This window comes from Mauremys mutica, chromosome 3 (assembly GCF_020497125.1).
Source record: "Mauremys mutica isolate MM-2020 ecotype Southern chromosome 3, ASM2049712v1, whole genome shotgun sequence".
In the NCBI taxonomy this organism is placed as follows: Eukaryota; Metazoa; Chordata; order Testudines; family Geoemydidae; genus Mauremys; species Mauremys mutica.
Genome location: NC_059074.1, coordinates 17,605,728 through 17,624,355, shown reverse-complemented (window position 1 = coordinate 17,624,355; position 18,628 = coordinate 17,605,728). Strand labels below are relative to the sequence as shown.

The following is an 18,628-nucleotide window of genomic DNA, read 5'->3' as shown; positions in this document are numbered from 1 at the left end:
TTGTTCAGCCAGTTGCTCAGACAAACAAGTTTGTTTACATTTTCAGGAGATAATGCTGTCTGCTTCTTGTTTACAATATCACCTGAAAGTGAGAACAGGCGGTGGCATGGCACTGTTGTAGCCAGTGTCACAAGATATTTAGGTGCCAGATGCGCTAAAGATTCACATGTCCCTTCGTGCTTCAACCACCATTTCAGGGGACATGCGTCCATGCTAATGATGGGTTCTGCTTCATAACAATCCAAAGCAGTGCAGACCGATGCATGTTCATTTTCATCATATGAGTCAGATGCCACCAGCAGAAGGTTGATTTTCTTTTTTGGTGGTTCGGATTCTGTAGTTTTTCTTTAAGATGTCTCTTTTAAGGCTTCTTTAAGATTTGCTCTTTTAAGATTTCTGAAAGCATACTTCACACCTCGTCCCTCTCAGATTTTGGATGGCACTTCAGACTCTTAAACCTTGGGTCGAGTGCTGTAGCTATCTTTAGAAATCTCACATTGATACCTTCTTTGTGTTTTGTCAAATCTGCAGTGAAAGTGTTCTTAAAATGAACATGTGCTGGGTCATCATCTGAGACTGCTATAACATGAAATATATGGCAGACTGCAGGTAAAACAGAGATGGGGACATACAATTCTCCCCCAAGGAGTTCAGTCACAAATTTAATTAATGCATTCTTTTTTTAATGAGCATCATCAGCATGGAAGCATGTCCTCTGGAATGGTGGCTGGAGCATGAAGAGGCATATGAATGTTTAGCATATCTGGCACGTAAATATGTTGCAATGCCGGCTACAAAAGTGCCATGCAAAAACCTGTTCTCACTTTCTGGTGACATTGTAAATAAGAAGAGGGCAGCATTATTTCCTGCAAATGTAACCAAACTTGTTTGTCTTACCATCTGGCTGAACAAGAAGTAGGATTGAGTGGACCTGTAGGCTATGAAGTTTTACACTGTTTTGGTTCTGAGCAGGGGCAGATCTAGCAATTGCGCCGCCCCAAGCAGGGCGGCACGCCGCGGTGGGCGCTCTGGCGGTCACCAGTCCTGCGGCTCCAGTGGACCTCCTGCAGACATGCCTGCGGAGGGTCCGCTGGTCCCGCGGCTCTGGTGGAGCATCCGTAGGCATGCCTGCGGGAGGTCCACCAGAGCCGCCGGATGACCGGACCCTCCGCAGGCACGTCTGCAGGAGGTCCACCGGACCCGCCTGCCGCCCTCCCGCCGGCATGCCGCCCCAAGCGCGCGCTTGGCGCGCTGGGGTCTAGAGCCGGCCCTGGTTCTGAGTGCAGTTATGTAACAGAAAAAAAAACAATCTACATTTGTAAGTTGCACTTTCATGACAAGGACTGCACTACAGTACTTGTATGAGGTGAACTGAAAAATACTATTTTTCATTTCTACAGTGCAAATATTTGTAATAAAAAATAATATACACTGATTTCAATTACAACACAGAATACAAGTATATATGAAAATACAGAAAAACATCAAAAATATTTAATAAATTTCAATTGGTATTCTATTGTTTAACAGTGCAATTAAAACGGTGATTCATCACAATTATTTTTTTTTAATCGCAATTAATATTTTTGAATTAATCACGTGAGTTAACTGCAATTAATCGACAACCCTACTTTATAGTGTTTTTCAGGCCAAATGTGTATGGTGGTAGAAGTTACATGTTAGTAAACAGATGTAAGTAAATGTAAGGAAGTCTGAATTGGTATAGCTTTTGTTCTGAGGGATGGAAAGACTAAATTAAAGTGTGTGTGTGTGTGTGTGTGTGTGTGTGTGTGTGTGTGTGTGTGTGTGTGTGTGTGTGTGTGTGTGTGTGTGTGTGTGTGTGAGAGAGAGAGAGAGAGAGAGAGAGAGATGAGAACCCTCTAGTGACCAAATTCAGCAACACAGGCGTAAATCGCATCAAACGTTTAACCACAGGTGAGGGTTTCTACACAAGAATTCCACCACTCTTTAGCTGTTCTGACAGCCAACCTGGTCTTCTTTATTGGCACAATTTTACCTTCTTACTCCCACAATCACAGGAGGATTTCCCACATTCCAACACCCAGTGTACAGACACAACAACAGGCTCTTCTTCCCCAGAGAGTTCTTCCAGTCCAACCGTTCCTGGGCTCTTCTTCCTTAAAACTGTCTTAAACCCAGTCCTCAATAACTGTACCTCCAGACTCCCTTCACAAGGGGGTTCCTCTCAGGGCTTTCACCCGAGGCAGGCTTCTTCCCTAAGCCCCGATCACTTTTCTTTCCCCAACTCAGGGATTCTTGGTGCCCCTCACAAGGCCCACCCTGTTGGCCCTTCCAATATCATGCGAGCCTCCTTCTTCCTATTAACTATCACATGATCCCCCTTCTAAACTTAGTAAGAGGTAATTAGTTGGTCACAGGTGAACAAGGCCCACACATTCTTAAAGGACCAATTTTACCTGTGACACAATGGATACTTTAACTTTTATACCTTCTTTTTAGTTGTTATCCTTTCCCTAGCCCTTACAACACCCTTAGTGATGTGTAACTTATGCCTCCTCTGACACTGGCCCATCAGTCTTAAAAATGGGATTTACATACATCAGCAACAAATACTTAAAATAGTCTTGGGCCAAGTGGCCTAGAAATTACCAGCCATTCTGCTAAGCAAATTTAAACAGGCCAACAAAAAATGACAAAAGGTCAAAAGTAAACTGATGCAGAGAAAGAGGCCTTCTACTGAGCATTGGGACATTGAGGGACATGCTTGTGGAGGGAGTTCCTTAGGCAACATCCCTGAACCCAGAAGACCTCACCATCCTACAGATAAAACCTCAGGAAGGATGGCAAGGACAACGCAACTTATCTCAATGGTCCTGGAAGGACAAAGGAAGAGAGAATCACTTAAGGAGCTCAGGCCTACTTTATTATGTTTACCTCCCATGTTTACCAGAGCAGCTCTTTGGACATTTGGCACCCAACCTGCCCAAAGGCCCCGAATTCCCCCTTCAGACAGGATCTTCACAAATGCATGGTGCACTCCATGAAATCTGAAATAAATAATATTTGACATTTCTCTAGCATCTCACATGTCTTTACAAACATTCATTCATTCCGCTAATGAGTAGAGAATTCAGTGATGGACAAACTTCTGTTGTACATATGCCAGGAGGACTTCTTGTGCTTTCTGTAGCACACATTTAAAAAAAAAAATTCTTAGGAACCGGGACGACTTTAAGTAAGGAGTTACTGTACAAAGTCCTAAAAATCTGTCCGACACTGCATGACAATTGTCAACATCCACAGAATGACCACTGACAACAAAAATGGCAATTAAAATGAGCTTACTTGAGAACTCACCGTAATGGTTTCCCTTCTAGTCTCCTCTTTCCTTCCATTTGCATCTGCACCTTCACCAGATCAGTTGGACTGGCAAAAAACTGACCAATGGCACCAGCTGCCATCCCTCCAACTACAGATCTCCTGTACAAAAGTAAAGTGGGACCTAAGCTCCCATTTTTCTCCAGAATACATTCAAGATGTTAACAACTATGAAACCACAATGCCTGTTTCCCAATGAAAATGAATGCCTGACCTAACAAGCTCTGTAGCATCTTCCAGGTGAAATGGAATCTTAAACAACCACTTCTCACGTGAACAGCCAGAGCTTAATCAATGATTGTAGTAACTCCAGATGGCTAATATAGTCTATAATGTTCTTCTCAGTCTTATACAGTTTTAAATGTAACTTGGAAATAAAATATTTAATATACATCACCAATATGTGCTGGTTGCACTCAGGAACCATAGAAATAGCCAGAAGTTAGTTCCCTCCCCTTAACTGCCACTTTCTCTTTGTGATTTCTCTTTTTTATTTGGAAAGAAATTGGGATCAAATACTTAAAGTCAATTTAGTCTTTTTCTGTTTTTTGTAAAGTGAATTTGCACAGCAGTGGGGTGTGGGGCTCAAGAATGGTCTTCTTGACAACTCTTGCTATTCCCATTGCATTTCAAGTTGTTACTTTCATGGTTACACCATCTGCAGTACCTCCTCAAGTTCTGAGATTTTTGGAGGTAGTCCCCAGAAGTCTGAGCTTAGGCAGGTAATGCAACTAGCCAGGCTGAGAGGGAGGGGCATTCAGCATATTAACACTTCAAAGGGAAAACAACGAGGCATCCTTGTGGCACCTTAGAGACTAATAAATTTATTTGGGCATACGTTTTCGTCGGCTATAACCCACTCCATCAGATGCATGGAGTGAAAAATACATTAGGCAGGTACAAATATACAGCACATGAAAAGATGGGAGTTGCCTGACCAAGTGGGGGTGGTCAGTGCTAATGAGGCCAATTCAGTCAGGGTGGCCTATTCCCCACAGTTGACAAGAAGGGGTGAATATCAACAGAGGGAAAATTACTTTTTGCAGTGACCCAGCCACTCCCAGTCTTTATTTAGGCCTAATTTGATGGTGTCAAGTGTCCAAATTAATTCCAGTTCTGTAGTTTCTCGTTGAAGCCTGGTTTTGAAGTTTTTTTTGAAGATTGGCCACTTTTAAGTCTGTTATTGAGTGTCCAGGGAGATTGAAGTGCTCTCCTACTGGTTTTTGAATGTTACAATTCTTGATGTCTGATTTGTGTCCATTTATTCTTTTGCACAGAGACTGTACAGTTTGGCCAATGTACATGGCAGAGGGGCATTGCTGGCACATGATGGCATATATCACAGTGGTAGATGTGCAGGTGAACAAGCCCCTGATGGTGTGGCTAATGTGGTTAGGTCCTATGATGGTGTCCCTTGAATAGCTATGCGGACAGAGTTGGCAACGGGGTTTGATGCAGGGATTGGTTCCTGGGTTAGTATTTTTGTTGTATGTTGTGTAGTTGCTGGTGAGTATTTGCTTCAGGTTGCGGGGCTGTCTGTAAGCGAGGACTGGCCTGTCTCCCAAGGTCTGTGAGAATGAACGATTGTCCTTCAGGATACATTGTAGATCCTTTATAATGTGTTGGAGAGGTTTTAGGGAGTCTTTTGTTTGTATGTTTGAACAGTCATCCCCAACTTGTGCATCACTGAATCTAGCTCCATTGAGATACCCCTGAATGTTTCTACTGATGTCAATTGTGCTGAAGCATGAGAGATCAGGCATGTGGTGATTTTTAGCATATGATGCCCTTTTCTTTGTCTCGATAAAAATATTTTTATACCCATACTTCCACTTACAAAAGGAAACTGGTTTCTGCGGCGGAGAGGAAATAAAATCCTCTGAAAACCTCTTGTATTTAGAGTTTTTCCCACACTTACGATTTAAAGGCAAGATAAAAATGAACATATAATTTACAAATAAGTCCTTACTTGTGCTCCATATATTACTAGTATAACTGAAAGGTATTACTAAATGTAAATTACTTTCACCAGAAAAGGTGACCTTAACAGAGGGTTAAATGTTAGGATGGGGGGAGACATGGAAAATTATAATAGGGTCAAAGGAGCAAGAAGAAAGAAACGAGTAGGAGAAAATATTGATATAGAGGGGTGTAACTTGTTCAGAAAGCACAGGCAGGGAGAAAAAGGAGGAGGGTGGCATTATGCAAAAAGGATATATACTTGTTCTGAGGTCCAGAAGGTGGTGGGAAGCAGACCAGTTGAGAGTCTGGATAAAGATAAAAGGATTAAAATAGGGGTAATGTCATGAGGGAGAGGGGGGTCCTACTATCAACCACCCAATCAGGAAGAGGAGGTGAATGAGGCATTTCTAAAACAACAGAAATATCCAAAACACTGAACCTGGTAGTAATGGGGGACTTTAACTACCAAGACATCTGTTGGAAAAGTAATAACGGTAATATACACAATTTCCAATAAGTTCTTGAACTGTATCAGGAACAACTTTTCGTTCCAGAAAGTGGAGGAAGTAACCGGGGAGATGGCCATTTTAGACTTGATTCTGACCAACACAGAGGGATTGGTACTGAATCTGAAGGTAAAAGGCAATTTGGATGACAGTGATCATGAAATGACAGACTTTGTAATTCTAAGGAAAGAAGGGAGTGACAACAGCAGAATAAGGACAATGGACTTCAGAAAAGCAGACTTTAATAAGTCAGAGAATTGGTAACTAAGGTCCCATGGGAAGAAAATCTAAGTGAAAAAGGAGCTGGCAGTTCCTCAAGGAGACAATATTAAAGGAAAAACTGCAAACTATTCTGATGCAAAGAAAAGATAGGAAGTATAGTAAAAAGCCAATACAGCTCCATCAGGAGTTCTTTACTGACCCGGAATCCTACAAAAAGTGGAAAGATGGTCAGATTGATAAGGAGGAGTACAAACGAACACCACAAGGATGTAGAGACAAAATCAAAAAGGCTAAGGCACAAAATGAGTTATACCTGGCAATAGGAAGAGCTTATTTAAATACACTAGAAGCAAGAGAAAGACGACGGAAAGTGTAGGTTGTCTACTTAGTGGGGAAGGAGAGCTAAAAACTCTGCAGCTCCCCATTTTGTCATCCATATTTTTAGTAAAAGTCACGGATAGGGAAAGCTCCTGGCAGTCCGGGCCGGTTTGTTTACCTGACGTGTCTGCAGGTTCGGCCAATCGCAGCTCCCACTGGTCGCGGTTCGCCGTCCCAGGCCAATGGGGGCTGTGGGAAGCAGCGCAGGCCGAAGGATGTACTGGCCACCCTTCCCACAGCCCCCATTGGCCTGGGACGGTGAACTGTGGCCAGTGGGAGCCGCGATCGGCCGAATCTGCAGACGCGGCAGGTAAACAAACCGGCCCGGACTGCCAGGGGTTTTCCCTGAACAAGCGGCAGCCCGACTTTGAGAAGCACTGGTCTAGATGAAATTACTATAAGGTAGGTGCACAACTGTTCGGAAGATAGTACTTGAAGAGTAGTTATTAGTGGTTTGCCTTTAATTTGGGAGGACACACCAAGTGGGTTCTTGCAAGGTCTGTCCTCAGTCTGGTACTATTCAATATGTTCATTAATGACTTGGATAATTGAGTAGCGAGTATGCTTATAAAATTTGCCGATGACACCAAGGTGGGAGGGATTGAAGCACTTTGGAGGACAGGTTTAAAATTGAAAATGACCTTGACAAATAGGAGAACTAGTCTGAATTAAACCACATGAAATTCAATAAAGACAAGTTCAAAGTACTTCACTTAGGAAGGAAAAATCCAAAACCACAACTAAAAATGGTGCAGTAGTACTGAAGACGAGGATCTGGGGGTCATTTAGCACTTCTGCCATTTCCACATTTTCTGTTATTGTTCCCCCTTGCTTCCCACCATTGAATAACAGGCCTACCCTGTCCTTGGTCTTCCTCTTCCTCATAATGTATGTGTAGAATGTTGTTATTCTTTATGTCTCTAGCTAGTTTAATCTCATTTTGTGCCTTGGCCTTTCTTATTTTGTCTCTACATGCTTGTGTTGTTTGTTTCTATTCATCCTCTGTAATTTGACCTAGTTTCCACTTTTTGTGGGACTCTTTTTTGAGTTTCAGATCCTTGAAGATCTCTTGCTTAAGCCAGGGCTGTCTCTTGCCATACTTCCTATCTTTCCTATGCAGTGGGATAGTTTTCTCTTGTGCCCTCAATAATGTCTCAATAATAAAATTGCCAACTCTCTTTAATAACAGAGAGATTCATTGCAAATTACTGACTTGCAAGTTAGTGATTTAGGGTGAAATTCACTCTGTGCAAACAACCAATGCAAGGACTATGTACCACTTAAATCTTCAAAGCAGAGATCGAATAGTACCTTACACGTTACATAGGCCTTGTGTTGGCCAACTGCATACGAATGAATTTCACTCCAGGCCCTAGTCTACACAGGAAAGTTGCACAGGATTTTAAACTAATTTGGTCAAACCAGTGGAAACCCCTGTGTGGACACTCCTATTGCAGTTTTGCTCAAACCTGTTCCCAGTCAACTTAAACCAAGGGAAGCTGCTCTTCAACTGAAATAAGAGTTCCTCACAGATGTTTGTACTGGATTTATTAAATCAATTTAAATTCACACCTTAGTTAAACCAGTGCAGCTTTCTTGTCTAGACAAGCTGTGAGAGACATTTTTCCAGGGCCTATAGAACTGCTGTAACAACGACAACCCCAACAGTAAGCAGTAGCACATATATACAGAATTACCAAAGAGGAAAGCTCTCGTCTTCAGCTCTGCCAAGCACAGAGTCACGAATGTGCTCATATGTAATCATCCGCACTCCGGAGTACACTACAGAAAACAAAACCACAAGAGAATTTTTAGAGCAGCCCTCTCTTTTGTTTGTACTATAATAGAAAACCAAGAGTTTAATTGTAAAACACCTACAACAATGGGACCGTTGGTCCTGACTGAGGCATTTGGTTGCTACTGTAATAATAAATAATCCAAAAGGAGAGGAAGAAGAGGCTGAGTGGAATATTTGCCCTAGCCATGAACTTATTAGTGTAACGGAATCTCTTTTGCTAAGTGGTATTTCTTGTCACAGATACGAGGTGTCTCAGCACTTTAAGACACTTCACTGGCCATCTCACCACCAGTCTGTGAGATTTGTTTCATTTCCAGCAAACTAGCCATTAATGAATCCTCTATGTGCGTTCCCTCCCACAGGTGCAATCCCTTTAAGATTTGCTGCTGTCAGTGTATTTGCAATTAAAAAAAATACAAACCAGCTATCTCTGAGAACCTCTTCCTGCTAACGAGAAGGGAATGTGGTATAATGGATGGGGCACTAGACTGCGGTTTGGATTTCATGGTTTCAAGTCCTGGCCCTGCCATGGACCTGCTGGGTGACCTTGGAGAAGTCACTTCACTTCTGTAAATTGAGGGTAATGATACTGACCTCCTTTGTGAAGCACTTTGAGACCTACTGATGAAAAGTGCTGTATAACTATCCACTTCAAATTCCAACCTTTAGTTAATTTGGATTAATTTTCTTCGGTGTCCCCATGTAGACAAGCCCTTTGAGTCCTGGACCTCAATGGAAAAATAGGGGGTTCAATTGAAAATGTTTGATTGTATGATTTGACTGCACATTCCAGCTCAGGCAAGGATGTAAGTAACAGCAAAAAGGCTCGGAAATGGAGCACTTGGGTCCCTCTACAGGCTATAATTAAGGCTGAGAGTCTGTCACGGAGATCCCGGATTCCGTGACTCTCTAGGACCTCGATGACTCCTGCAGCAGCTGGTACGGCTGACCCCTGGGGCCAACTGCACCGGCTGCTGCTCAGGCGGCCTCAGGCAGCTGGCCCCAGGGGCCACCAGAGGAGCAGCAGTCCTGGGCGCTGCCCCGAAGCAGCAGCAGCGCCCTGAGCTGCCTCCCCTCTGGAGCAGCAGCGGCGCCCCTGAGCAGCAGTGGTGCCCCAGAGCAGGGCCGGCTTTAGGAGGTGCAGGGCCCAATTCGAACAGTTTTGATGGGGCCCCGGCAGGGATGACTAAAAAAAAAAAAAAAAAACACGTAAAAAACCACGTGGGGCTTGTACTCACCGGGCAGTGCTCCAAGTCTTTGGCGGCACTTCGGCGGCGGGTCCTTCACTCACTCCAGGTCTTCAGCGGCACTGAAGGACCCACCGCCGAAGTGCCGCCGAAGACCCAGAGCAAGTGAAGGACCCGCCGCCAAAGTGCCGCTGAAGACCCGGAGCGCCGCCAGGCGAGTAAAAATTAAAAAGGCGCCTCTAGCCAGGGAAGGGATTCTCACTGGGCGCAGGGCCCGATTCGGGGGAATTGGTGGAATAGGCCTAAAGCCGGCCCTCCCCCAAAGCCCTCCCCTGAGCAGCAGTGGCGCCCCAGGCGCACCTAAGATTTAGTAAGGGGTATCTATAGTACAAGTCATGGGCAGGTCACAGGCCGTGAATTTTTGTTTATTGCCCGTGATCTGTCTATGACTCTTACCTGTGACTAAATCTTAGCCTTAATTATAATGTTGTTTACTCATAGTTCTACATACTGCATTGGAACTAGTTTATATTTTGATTGCATGAATGATAACACATTGTAAGACATTACAAGTAGTACAGTCTGGTGCAATTCAAGTTCAACGAGGTAGGGTTCGGAGAACTCCACTCTAAAGACCAGGAGCTTTATGCCAGCGAGCACGACTCTGTCTCAGGGTCTAGTGTTCCTCTCCAATCCCTACCTGGAGATTCCAAACCCTGTGCAGTGATTCTGTAGGACTGAACTGATGGCAGTGGCAACAGCGATGAAGCCACACTATAAGGCCCGACTAGACCAGCTGTGGCAGGGGTACCAGAACTGACTTCACAGCAACACCTCACCAAGACCATCTGTGACAGGTCTGCAAAACTGACTTCACAGGGAGGCCCAACTGGACAAACTGCGGTGGGGGTGCAGAACTGACTTCATGGCAAGACCCAACCAGAGCAGTCATGTTAGGCAGGCCATTCATCCAGTTTTAGGTCAGACAGCCCTGGTTTTAAATTGTTTGTCCCCTATCCTGTACTGAGACAACACAGGATGTGGTTTTGTCTGGTTTCATGGCTAGGGGATGCCATTTTGAAGAGCACACTGCCCCACCCCTGCCTACGTGACCTACCATGCACGATGCAGGCCAGTCATTCTGGTGTGGGTGGAGATATGCAGGCGGGGGAATGTCCCATCTTCTGGGGTTGTGTAAGTGGCATTCTTGGCACTCATTCAGGGCACGTCTTCACTAGCAACAATAAAGCACTGCTGTGGCAGTGCTTTAATGTGGCTTGTGTAGTTGCACCAGAGCACTGGGAGAGAGCTCAGTGGTTTGAGCATTGGCCTGCTAAACCCAGGGTTGTAAGCTCAATCCTTGAGGGGGCCACTTAGGGATCTGGGGCAAAATCAGTACTTGGTCCTGCTAGTGAAGGCAGGGGGCTGGACTTGATGACCTTTTGGGGTCCCTTCCAGTTCTAGGAGATAGGTATATCTCCATTAATTTAATTTAATTTAATTTAGCTCTCCCAGCACTATAAAAAACCCACCTCCACGTGGGGAACAGCTCCCAGCGCTGGCGCTGAAACCTGCAGCGCTCAGGGCAGTGTTTTTTCACACCCCTGAGCGAGAAAGTTGCAACACTGTCAAGTTCCAGTGTAGACAAGCCCTCAGACAAGCCCTAATTAGAGCTGGGAGTGAGGTTTCAGGTGGGTGAGAACTGTTGTGTGATTAAGGGTCCTCAGTAAGCTGGCCAGTTACTGTCTGCAGGGTTGACTGAACAACTGACACTCTAACTGGGTTTGGGTTGTTGTGTTGCATGTAAATATATGTGCAGTGATCAGGCTTTAGGACTTTTTTCTTCCCTCCCCCCCAAATAAAAGGAACTAGTGGTTCCAGGATCCCAAGGATGCTGAGTGCCTGTGAGAGGGGAACAACGACCTGCAAAGGTAACTGGCGAAGTTTTACTTTAACTTCCCAGAACCAGAAGTCAGAATACGGCTCTGGGTGATGGCTCAAGCCACAGTTTAAGAGGACCTCTAGGCACACTGAATGAGCCCTTGTGCTGCCACTGGCACTTGCCAGAAGGGTTACAAATAGACATGGCAGGATTAAGACACAAGACAGTATAGCTGTGGGACATAGCACACAGCAGTGGTTTTCAAACTGCGGGTCACAACCCAGTACTGGGTTGCAGAATGTAAGGCACTGGGTTGCGGTGGCTCTGGTCAGCACCGCCGACAGGGCCATTAAAAGTCCTGTCGGTGGCGCTGCCTGCCTAGGCAGGCTAGTTTCTACCTGTTCCAACGCCACGCTGCGCCCTGGAAGCAGCCAGCAGCAGGTCTGGCTCCTAGGCAGGGGGGCCATGGAGCTCTGCAGACTGCCCCCACCCTGAGCACCAGCTCCGCACTCCCATTGGCCGTGACCCCTCATCCCCGGCTCCACCCCAGAGCCTGCACCCCCAGCCCAGAGCCATGACCCCCTCCTGCACCCCAACCCCCTCACCCTGCCCAGAGCCCCCTCCCACACCCCAAACCCCTCATCCCCAGCTCCGTTGGGTCGTGGGAATCAAGTTTTCTTCAGCTGGGTCACCAGAAAAAAAGTTTGAAAACCACTGGCATATAGCATTCTGACTCATTGCTATGGGACAAGATAATCACCTATGTGTCTGTAGACAGCAGGTGTTGCTCCTTGCCAGAGTTTTAGTAAGCCTTCTTCTTGAACAATCCCTGCTGCAGTACGCAGCATGCCACGGTAGGGTACAGCTCTTCTGCCAGCAGCTCCATACCGACGAACGGCAGCTTCACCTTGGATCTGCAGTCGCGTTTTCGTGAGATCCAGGGGAAAGGTTACTAGCAGAAAATAACAGGGAACACAGCTGAACAAGGTCACATCCTGCAGAACACAATGTTGCGAAACGCAGGCTGGCAGCGTTTGATTTGCCGCAAGCGCTGTTAGCAGGTGCTCATCCTGACTGAGGCAGGAGGATCATTATTCATGGTGCCTTTTGACAAGATAGCAAAAATATATCAATCGCTTTTCATTCTATCCCAAGTTCTTGTCATTCCAAATCCAATGCTTACCACCTGCCCCGCTTTTGAAGTTTCTTTGGAGAAGCATTTGGAGTTTCTGGAAGATGCTGGAGCACGTTAAATCCTTCTCAGTTACTTCCACCCTTTTACATACTCTGTGACCAAGACTTTGGTGTGCACAATGCAGTGCACCTCATTCTCAAGTGGCCACTCTGAATTTCCAGAGGGAAAGCACACTTTGCAGAGCCAGTAATCTCCTCATCCCCATGCAGGGGAGCATGAAATGGGCAGATGTTTGACTGCTCCATCCCACAATATGGGGGAGCTGCTTTGTTCCTGGCTTCCACTGGCTGCGGTTCGCCGCTCCAGGCCAACGGGGGCTGCAAGAAGCTGCGGCCAGCACATCCGTCAGCCCGCACCGCTTCCCGCAGCCCCTATTGGCCTGGAGCGGCGAACTGCGGCCAGTGGAAGCCGTGATTGGCCAAACCTGCGGATGCGGCAGGTAAACAAACCAGCCGGGCCCGCCAGGGTGCTTACCCTGGTGAGCCTCGTGCCAGAGGTTGCCGACCCCTGGCGTGGATTAATAGAAGATTACTTTTCCCCGTTGGAACAAAGCAGAACCAGAGAAGAAAGTGTCCCTTAATCTATTCCCTGTGCTGCTTCTGGGGCAGTGCAGTTACACACTGCCCTTACATAAAAAAAAAACTTGACAACAGCTAGGCTGCTGGTGTGCTGAGCCTCTTGTACTAACCAACACTGCCTTGTATTTCCCAGGCTGCCTTCATTCATCGGTTGTCTCTTGTTTTATACTATCTCTTGGTTCTGTGTTTGTACAGAGCCTAGCACAATGGGGTTCTGGCCCATGACTAGGGCTCCTAGGCACTACAGCAATACAAACAATAAACAACACTAATAATAATACTTTGGGATGCCGGTAAAGTCACAGTATAATCCCATTATTATTTCTTGTATTGGATATCTTTAAACAAAAGAGAAGCCTTAAATCATTAGGACATTGCACCAAGTTTGCATGTACAAATTAATAGTTTACACTACACAGATATTACAAAATATCAAATTATTTATCACAGCGCAGCATTGTATAGGCATTCCCTCTTCCTTAAATATCTGCTCTCTCTTTGTTGCACTGACACACGTCTCTAAAGACAGCTCTGCTGTAATTAGAAACATGAGCTTCCCAACTAGATTAAATCTCTTTTTGGAGAGAAGAGGGAGCGCTACTCTAACTGTAGAAGGCAAATTACTCACACAGTCAACTTCAACTGATTATTCTGCCTTTTTGGTGTTCTATCAGCAATAAGAGTACGTTGCACATTTAAATCACTCAGAACTTGTCTTGGTTCACTATTGCATCCCACTGTTCTCAACTGCAAAGATTTGAGGCTCGTCTACACTGGCAACGCTAAAGCGCTGCTCTCCCAGCACTATAAAAAACCACCACCTCCACGAGGGGTGTGGCTCCCAGCACTGGTGCACTGTCTACACTGGCACTTTACAATGCTGAAACTTGCTGCACTCGGGGTGTTTTTTCACATTTCCAAGCAAGAAAGTTGCGGCGCTGTAAACTGCAGTGTAGACAAGCCCTAGATCTGAAATACCTACTGCGGAGCAACACCAAGTTTGCAAAGCAGCAGATCCGGAGAAACCATGTGATCAGCCAGTACTTCCGGACCAGCTTCCTACAGCAGCCAGAGCCCCAGCCCTTTAAATCGCCTCCTGAACCCCAGGTAGCGGCGGCAGGACTCCGGCGGTGATTTAGAGGGCCCAGGGCTCCAACACTGAAGGGAGCCCCGGGACCTTTAAATCACCACTGGAGCCCTGCCACCACTACCCTGGGGCTCTGGCAGTGGGACTCCTGAGCGCCGCCTGATGCCTCCTGCTGTGGGGAGCCCTGGGCCCTTTAAAGCGCCGCCGAAGCCCTGGGGTAGCAGCAGCAGGGCTCCGGTGGTGATTTAAAGGGCCAGGGCTCCCTGCAGCGGCTGGAGCCCCTGGCCCTTTAAAGCGCTGCCTGAGGCAGGCAGCTGGAGCACCAAGGTAGCAGCAGCAGGGCTCCAGTGATGATTTAAGGGGCCAGGGGCTCCAGCCACTGTGGGGAGCCCCAGGCCCTTTAAAGCACTGCCTGAGCCCCGCTGCCGGAGCCCTGGGGTAGCAGCAGCAGGGCTCCATGAGCAATTTAAAGGGCCTGGAGCTCCACTGCTGTAGCTGTGGCCAGAGCCCCGGGCCCTTTAAATCACCCCTGAGCCCCGGGGGCTCCCAGCTGCCTCTGCAGCTGGTGGCTCCCGGGGTGATTTAAAGGCCACACCTCTTCCGGTTGAGGCCACACCTGTGGTCAGGACTCCAGCATACTGGTAAGTCCTTTAAGTTACTTTCACACCTGCATGTGATGCAATATATTTTGTAAGCTGTACTACACAGAAAAGTATAAAGAGGAGAGGCAGGTGTCACAAGTTTCCTGCACCAGGAAGTTGCTGAATGTTGAAGCAGCAGTGAACAGAGAGCTGAGGGAATGGGGCTAAGCATTTTCCCTACCCCCCACCCCAGTCAATCACGACACCCTTCCCTCTAATAAAATCAAAGTGGCTAGTACCTAGTTCTGCAACAGCCGCTGCACAGGCTGACAGCGCGAACTTGCTGACTCGGGGCCATCTCTCTGGGAAAGGCAAACTCCTCTCCTCCTGGGGGTAGCATTCAGCATGTAACATAACAGGCACACTCACCCACCCACCCAAAAGAATCTGGAAAGAATTAAAAGTCAGTGAGTCACTCTCTTGAGGTCATTTTCCTGAAGGTCCAGCAGCACCAAGGAGCACTCACCCCACACTGTCTCCCGATAAGCAGGCTCCAAAGTCTCTGCTCAGTGACATAACTAAGTCCTACAGAGAGGCTTCTGGGAAATGTAGTCTTTCATCCAATCTCTCTCACACATAAGGTAGTGAAAGTTGGTTTTTAAGCAGAGTTATTTATTGCCAATCGCTGATATTCAAAAATTATTAGTCAGGTCCCCAAAATCATGAGATTGATTTAAACATAATGAGACTTTTAAAATATTTGCCTTCAGCTATTTGAGTGGTTAAAGTTCATGTTTTCCAACTTTGTTCTGCAATCATAAGGGCTAGAAACTTTTTTTTCTAACTGAAAGCTAAGATTCTCACATAGTCAGGACTCCAGGACAGGGGTGCCATTTCAGATTTTAACTGTAATTTCAGAGGCTACTTAGGCACCTGAAAACTCTAGGTGTGGTTGTTTTGTTTTGCAGATAAGTTAGAAATTAACTGATGGGAACACTATATCTAATCCCTATATAAAGAAAGAAAAAACACCAATTAAAGCCATATTTTAAGTTTATATGTAAATTTAGAACAATCAGGCGACAATACAAGATATTTCCAAACCCAGGCATTGAGGTATCCATTTTGGAGCCTTAGCACAGATATCAGAAACACAAGTTTGATACTTTGTACACCATCTTTAGTAGAGATAAATAAAAATAAATAAAATTTGCCTAATATTTGCTTACTTTCTCTGACACACTCTGTGTTACTGCCGTTATCCATTCTGTTTTAGTCAATTTTTTCACTCCACTAAAAACATTTACTTAATTTTAACGTGCACGATTAAGTTCTCCCCCCCCCCCTTCATTAAGAATGGGAATTTATTTGTTTAATTATTCTGGCTTTTCTGTTTACTGATCACAAACATATATGCGAGTCATTAATATTTAAATTCATAATTACTATTAGTATCAGACTTGAAACTGCATTTATTTTCATATTAATTTTAAGTTATTTTACAGATATAATTAAAATATAATTTGAAAATAAGCGACCTTCATCTGCATAGTGTTTAGCGTTTTAAAAAAAAAACTGGCATTGCTAAGGTGAGTACAAGCTAAATTTACATTCTGGAAGGATACTATTATTTGATTGTGTGTGTGTGTGTGTTGGGGAGAGTGTGTGGGAGACTGAAGGTGTGTGTTGGGGGGAGTGTGTGTGTGTGAGATTGTCTATGCTGAATGATTGTGTCAGCACACTGTCTCTTTAAGCCAAGCACACAGGAGTCTGAACGCTTGTTCAGTACAGCAGCAGCAGCTCCCACTCCTGAGCCAGAGTCACCTGCACAGACAGGTGTCCTGTCCCCACCTCCCCAGCTCAGTGGAGACCCACTTGGGCACGATATGTCCCCATATCTACTCTAGCGACACCATCGGAGGACCCAACCACATCAGCCACACCATCAAGGACTCATTCACCTGCACATCTACTAATGTGATATATGCCATCATGTGCCAGCAATGCCCCTCTGCCATGTACATTGGCCAAACCGGACAGTCTTTACGTAAAAGAATAAATGGACACAAATTGGACATCAGGAATGGTAACATACAAAAGCCAGTAGGAGAACACTTCAGTCTTTCTGGACATTCTATAACAGATTTAAAAGTAGCCATACTGGAACAAAAAAACTTCAGAAACAGACTTCAACGAGAAACTGCAGAATTAAGGCCTGGTCTATGCTGCGGGGGGTGGGGGGGACGGGACTCAATCTAAGTTATGCAACTTCAGCTACATGAATAACATAGCTGAAGTCGATGTACTTAGATCGACTTACTGTGGTGTCTTCACCGCGGTGAGTCGACTACTGCCGCTCCCCCGTCGACTCTGCCTGCACCTCGCACCGAGCTGGAGTACAGAAATCGACGGGAGAGTGCTCGGGGGGTCTATTTATCGTGTCTAGACTAGACGTAGACACGATAAATCGACCCCTGCAGGTAGTGTAGACACACCCTAAAATTCATTTGCAAATTTAACATCATTAATTTCGGCTTGAATAGGTTGAATAAGTTGGGGTTGAATAGGGACTGGGAGTGGCTGGCTCATTACAAAAGCAGCTTTGCATCTCCTGGAATTGACACCTTCTCATCAATTACTGGGAGTGGACCACATCCACCCTGATCAAATTGGCTCTGTCAACACTGGTTCTCCGCTTGTGAGGTAACTCCGCTTCTCCCCTTCTATGTCCCCAGCTGAGTTCTCCTTGCTTTGCTTCCTTTCCTGCCATAGAAACACTGTGGAGAATCCGTCCCTTTGCAATTACGTGCCTTTGATTAAATAAAACATTCTGATGACATTAGGGTGTGGCTCCTACCAGCCTCCTTCTACACCCCTTACTTACGATGAACCTGTATTTCGTATCACTGGAATTACATGGGTGGATAAGATGTTACTCAGCATCAAAGTGGGAGAATAATAATTGTATTATTATTTATAATTTGTATTTATCGTAGCCCAGCCAGCCAGCCTAGGAATCTAGTTATGGACCAGGACTCCATTGTGCTAGGTGCTGTACACACACAGAGCAAAAAGACAGTCCCTGTCCTGAAGAGCTTACAATCTAAGTATAAAGTAGAGGCAACAGATGGATGCAGACAGATGGGGAGTACAAGGAAACAAATGAGACAGTATTGGCCAGCATGATAGGCTGTCATCTCAGCACTCCAGCAGCCTAACCATTGCCAATTTTTGGTAGGGATCTTGACCAAGGAGAGTTAAAGGGGTTTTGAAGGAGAACAATGAGTAAGTTTTACAGATGTTTACAGTAAGCTTCTCCCGAGGGTGAGGGGCAGCATGGGAGAAAGCACAAAAGTTGCCAGTTCGCCCTTACACCCAGTTCCTGCATGCACTTACACATACACCTCTACCTCAATATAATGCTGTCCTTGGGAGCCAAAAAATCTTATCGCGTTATAGGTGAAACCGTGTTATACTGAACTTGCTTTGATCCACTGGAGTGCGCAGTCCCCTTCCCCCTCCAGCACTGCTTTACCGCATTATATCAAAATTCATTATATCGGGCGGCGTTATATCGAAGTAGCGATGTATTAGGAGCTTTGCACACAAGTAGGCCCACTGAACACAATGGATCTACTCACACGTATAAAGTTACTCACATGCGTAAGTGTTTGCTACTGTGGTGGCTTCAGGCCAGAGATTGTATCGCCTGTACATTCTGCAAAGCCCCTTGCTTTACATGGGTCAAAAATGTGCTAAAAGCTGTAATGTGAATATTACATTTCTGCTGCTCAAAGGGGTATACACTAAAGGAATTTGTTTTAAAAAACTCTGGCCCAATCCTTCACCCACAGAATTCACTGGGAGTTTGTAAATGACTTCAGAGAGAGCT

General features: G+C 45.6%; 1 protein-coding gene across 5 annotated transcripts in view; it reads right to left on the bottom strand.

The window, feature by feature from the left end:
* The window catches only part of SLC25A27 (solute carrier family 25 member 27), a 31,193-nt gene that overhangs the window by 9,280 nt on the left and 3,285 nt on the right, over nt 1-18,628 (bottom strand). For 2 of the 5 annotated variants that reach the window (XM_045009666.1, XM_045009670.1), the window contains exons 1-5: nt 15,036-15,256; nt 12,056-12,247; nt 8,126-8,210; nt 3,340-3,462; nt 2,917-3,029 (exon numbers count right to left, since the gene is read on the bottom strand). In XM_045009666.1, the coding sequence (XP_044865601.1) occupies nt 2,917-3,029; nt 3,340-3,462; nt 8,126-8,210; nt 12,056-12,247; nt 15,036-15,150 (628 nt within the window). In that variant the 5' untranslated portion in view covers nt 15,151-15,256. The other 3 variants (XM_045009667.1, XM_045009668.1, XM_045009669.1) reach the window with 2 other exon arrangements.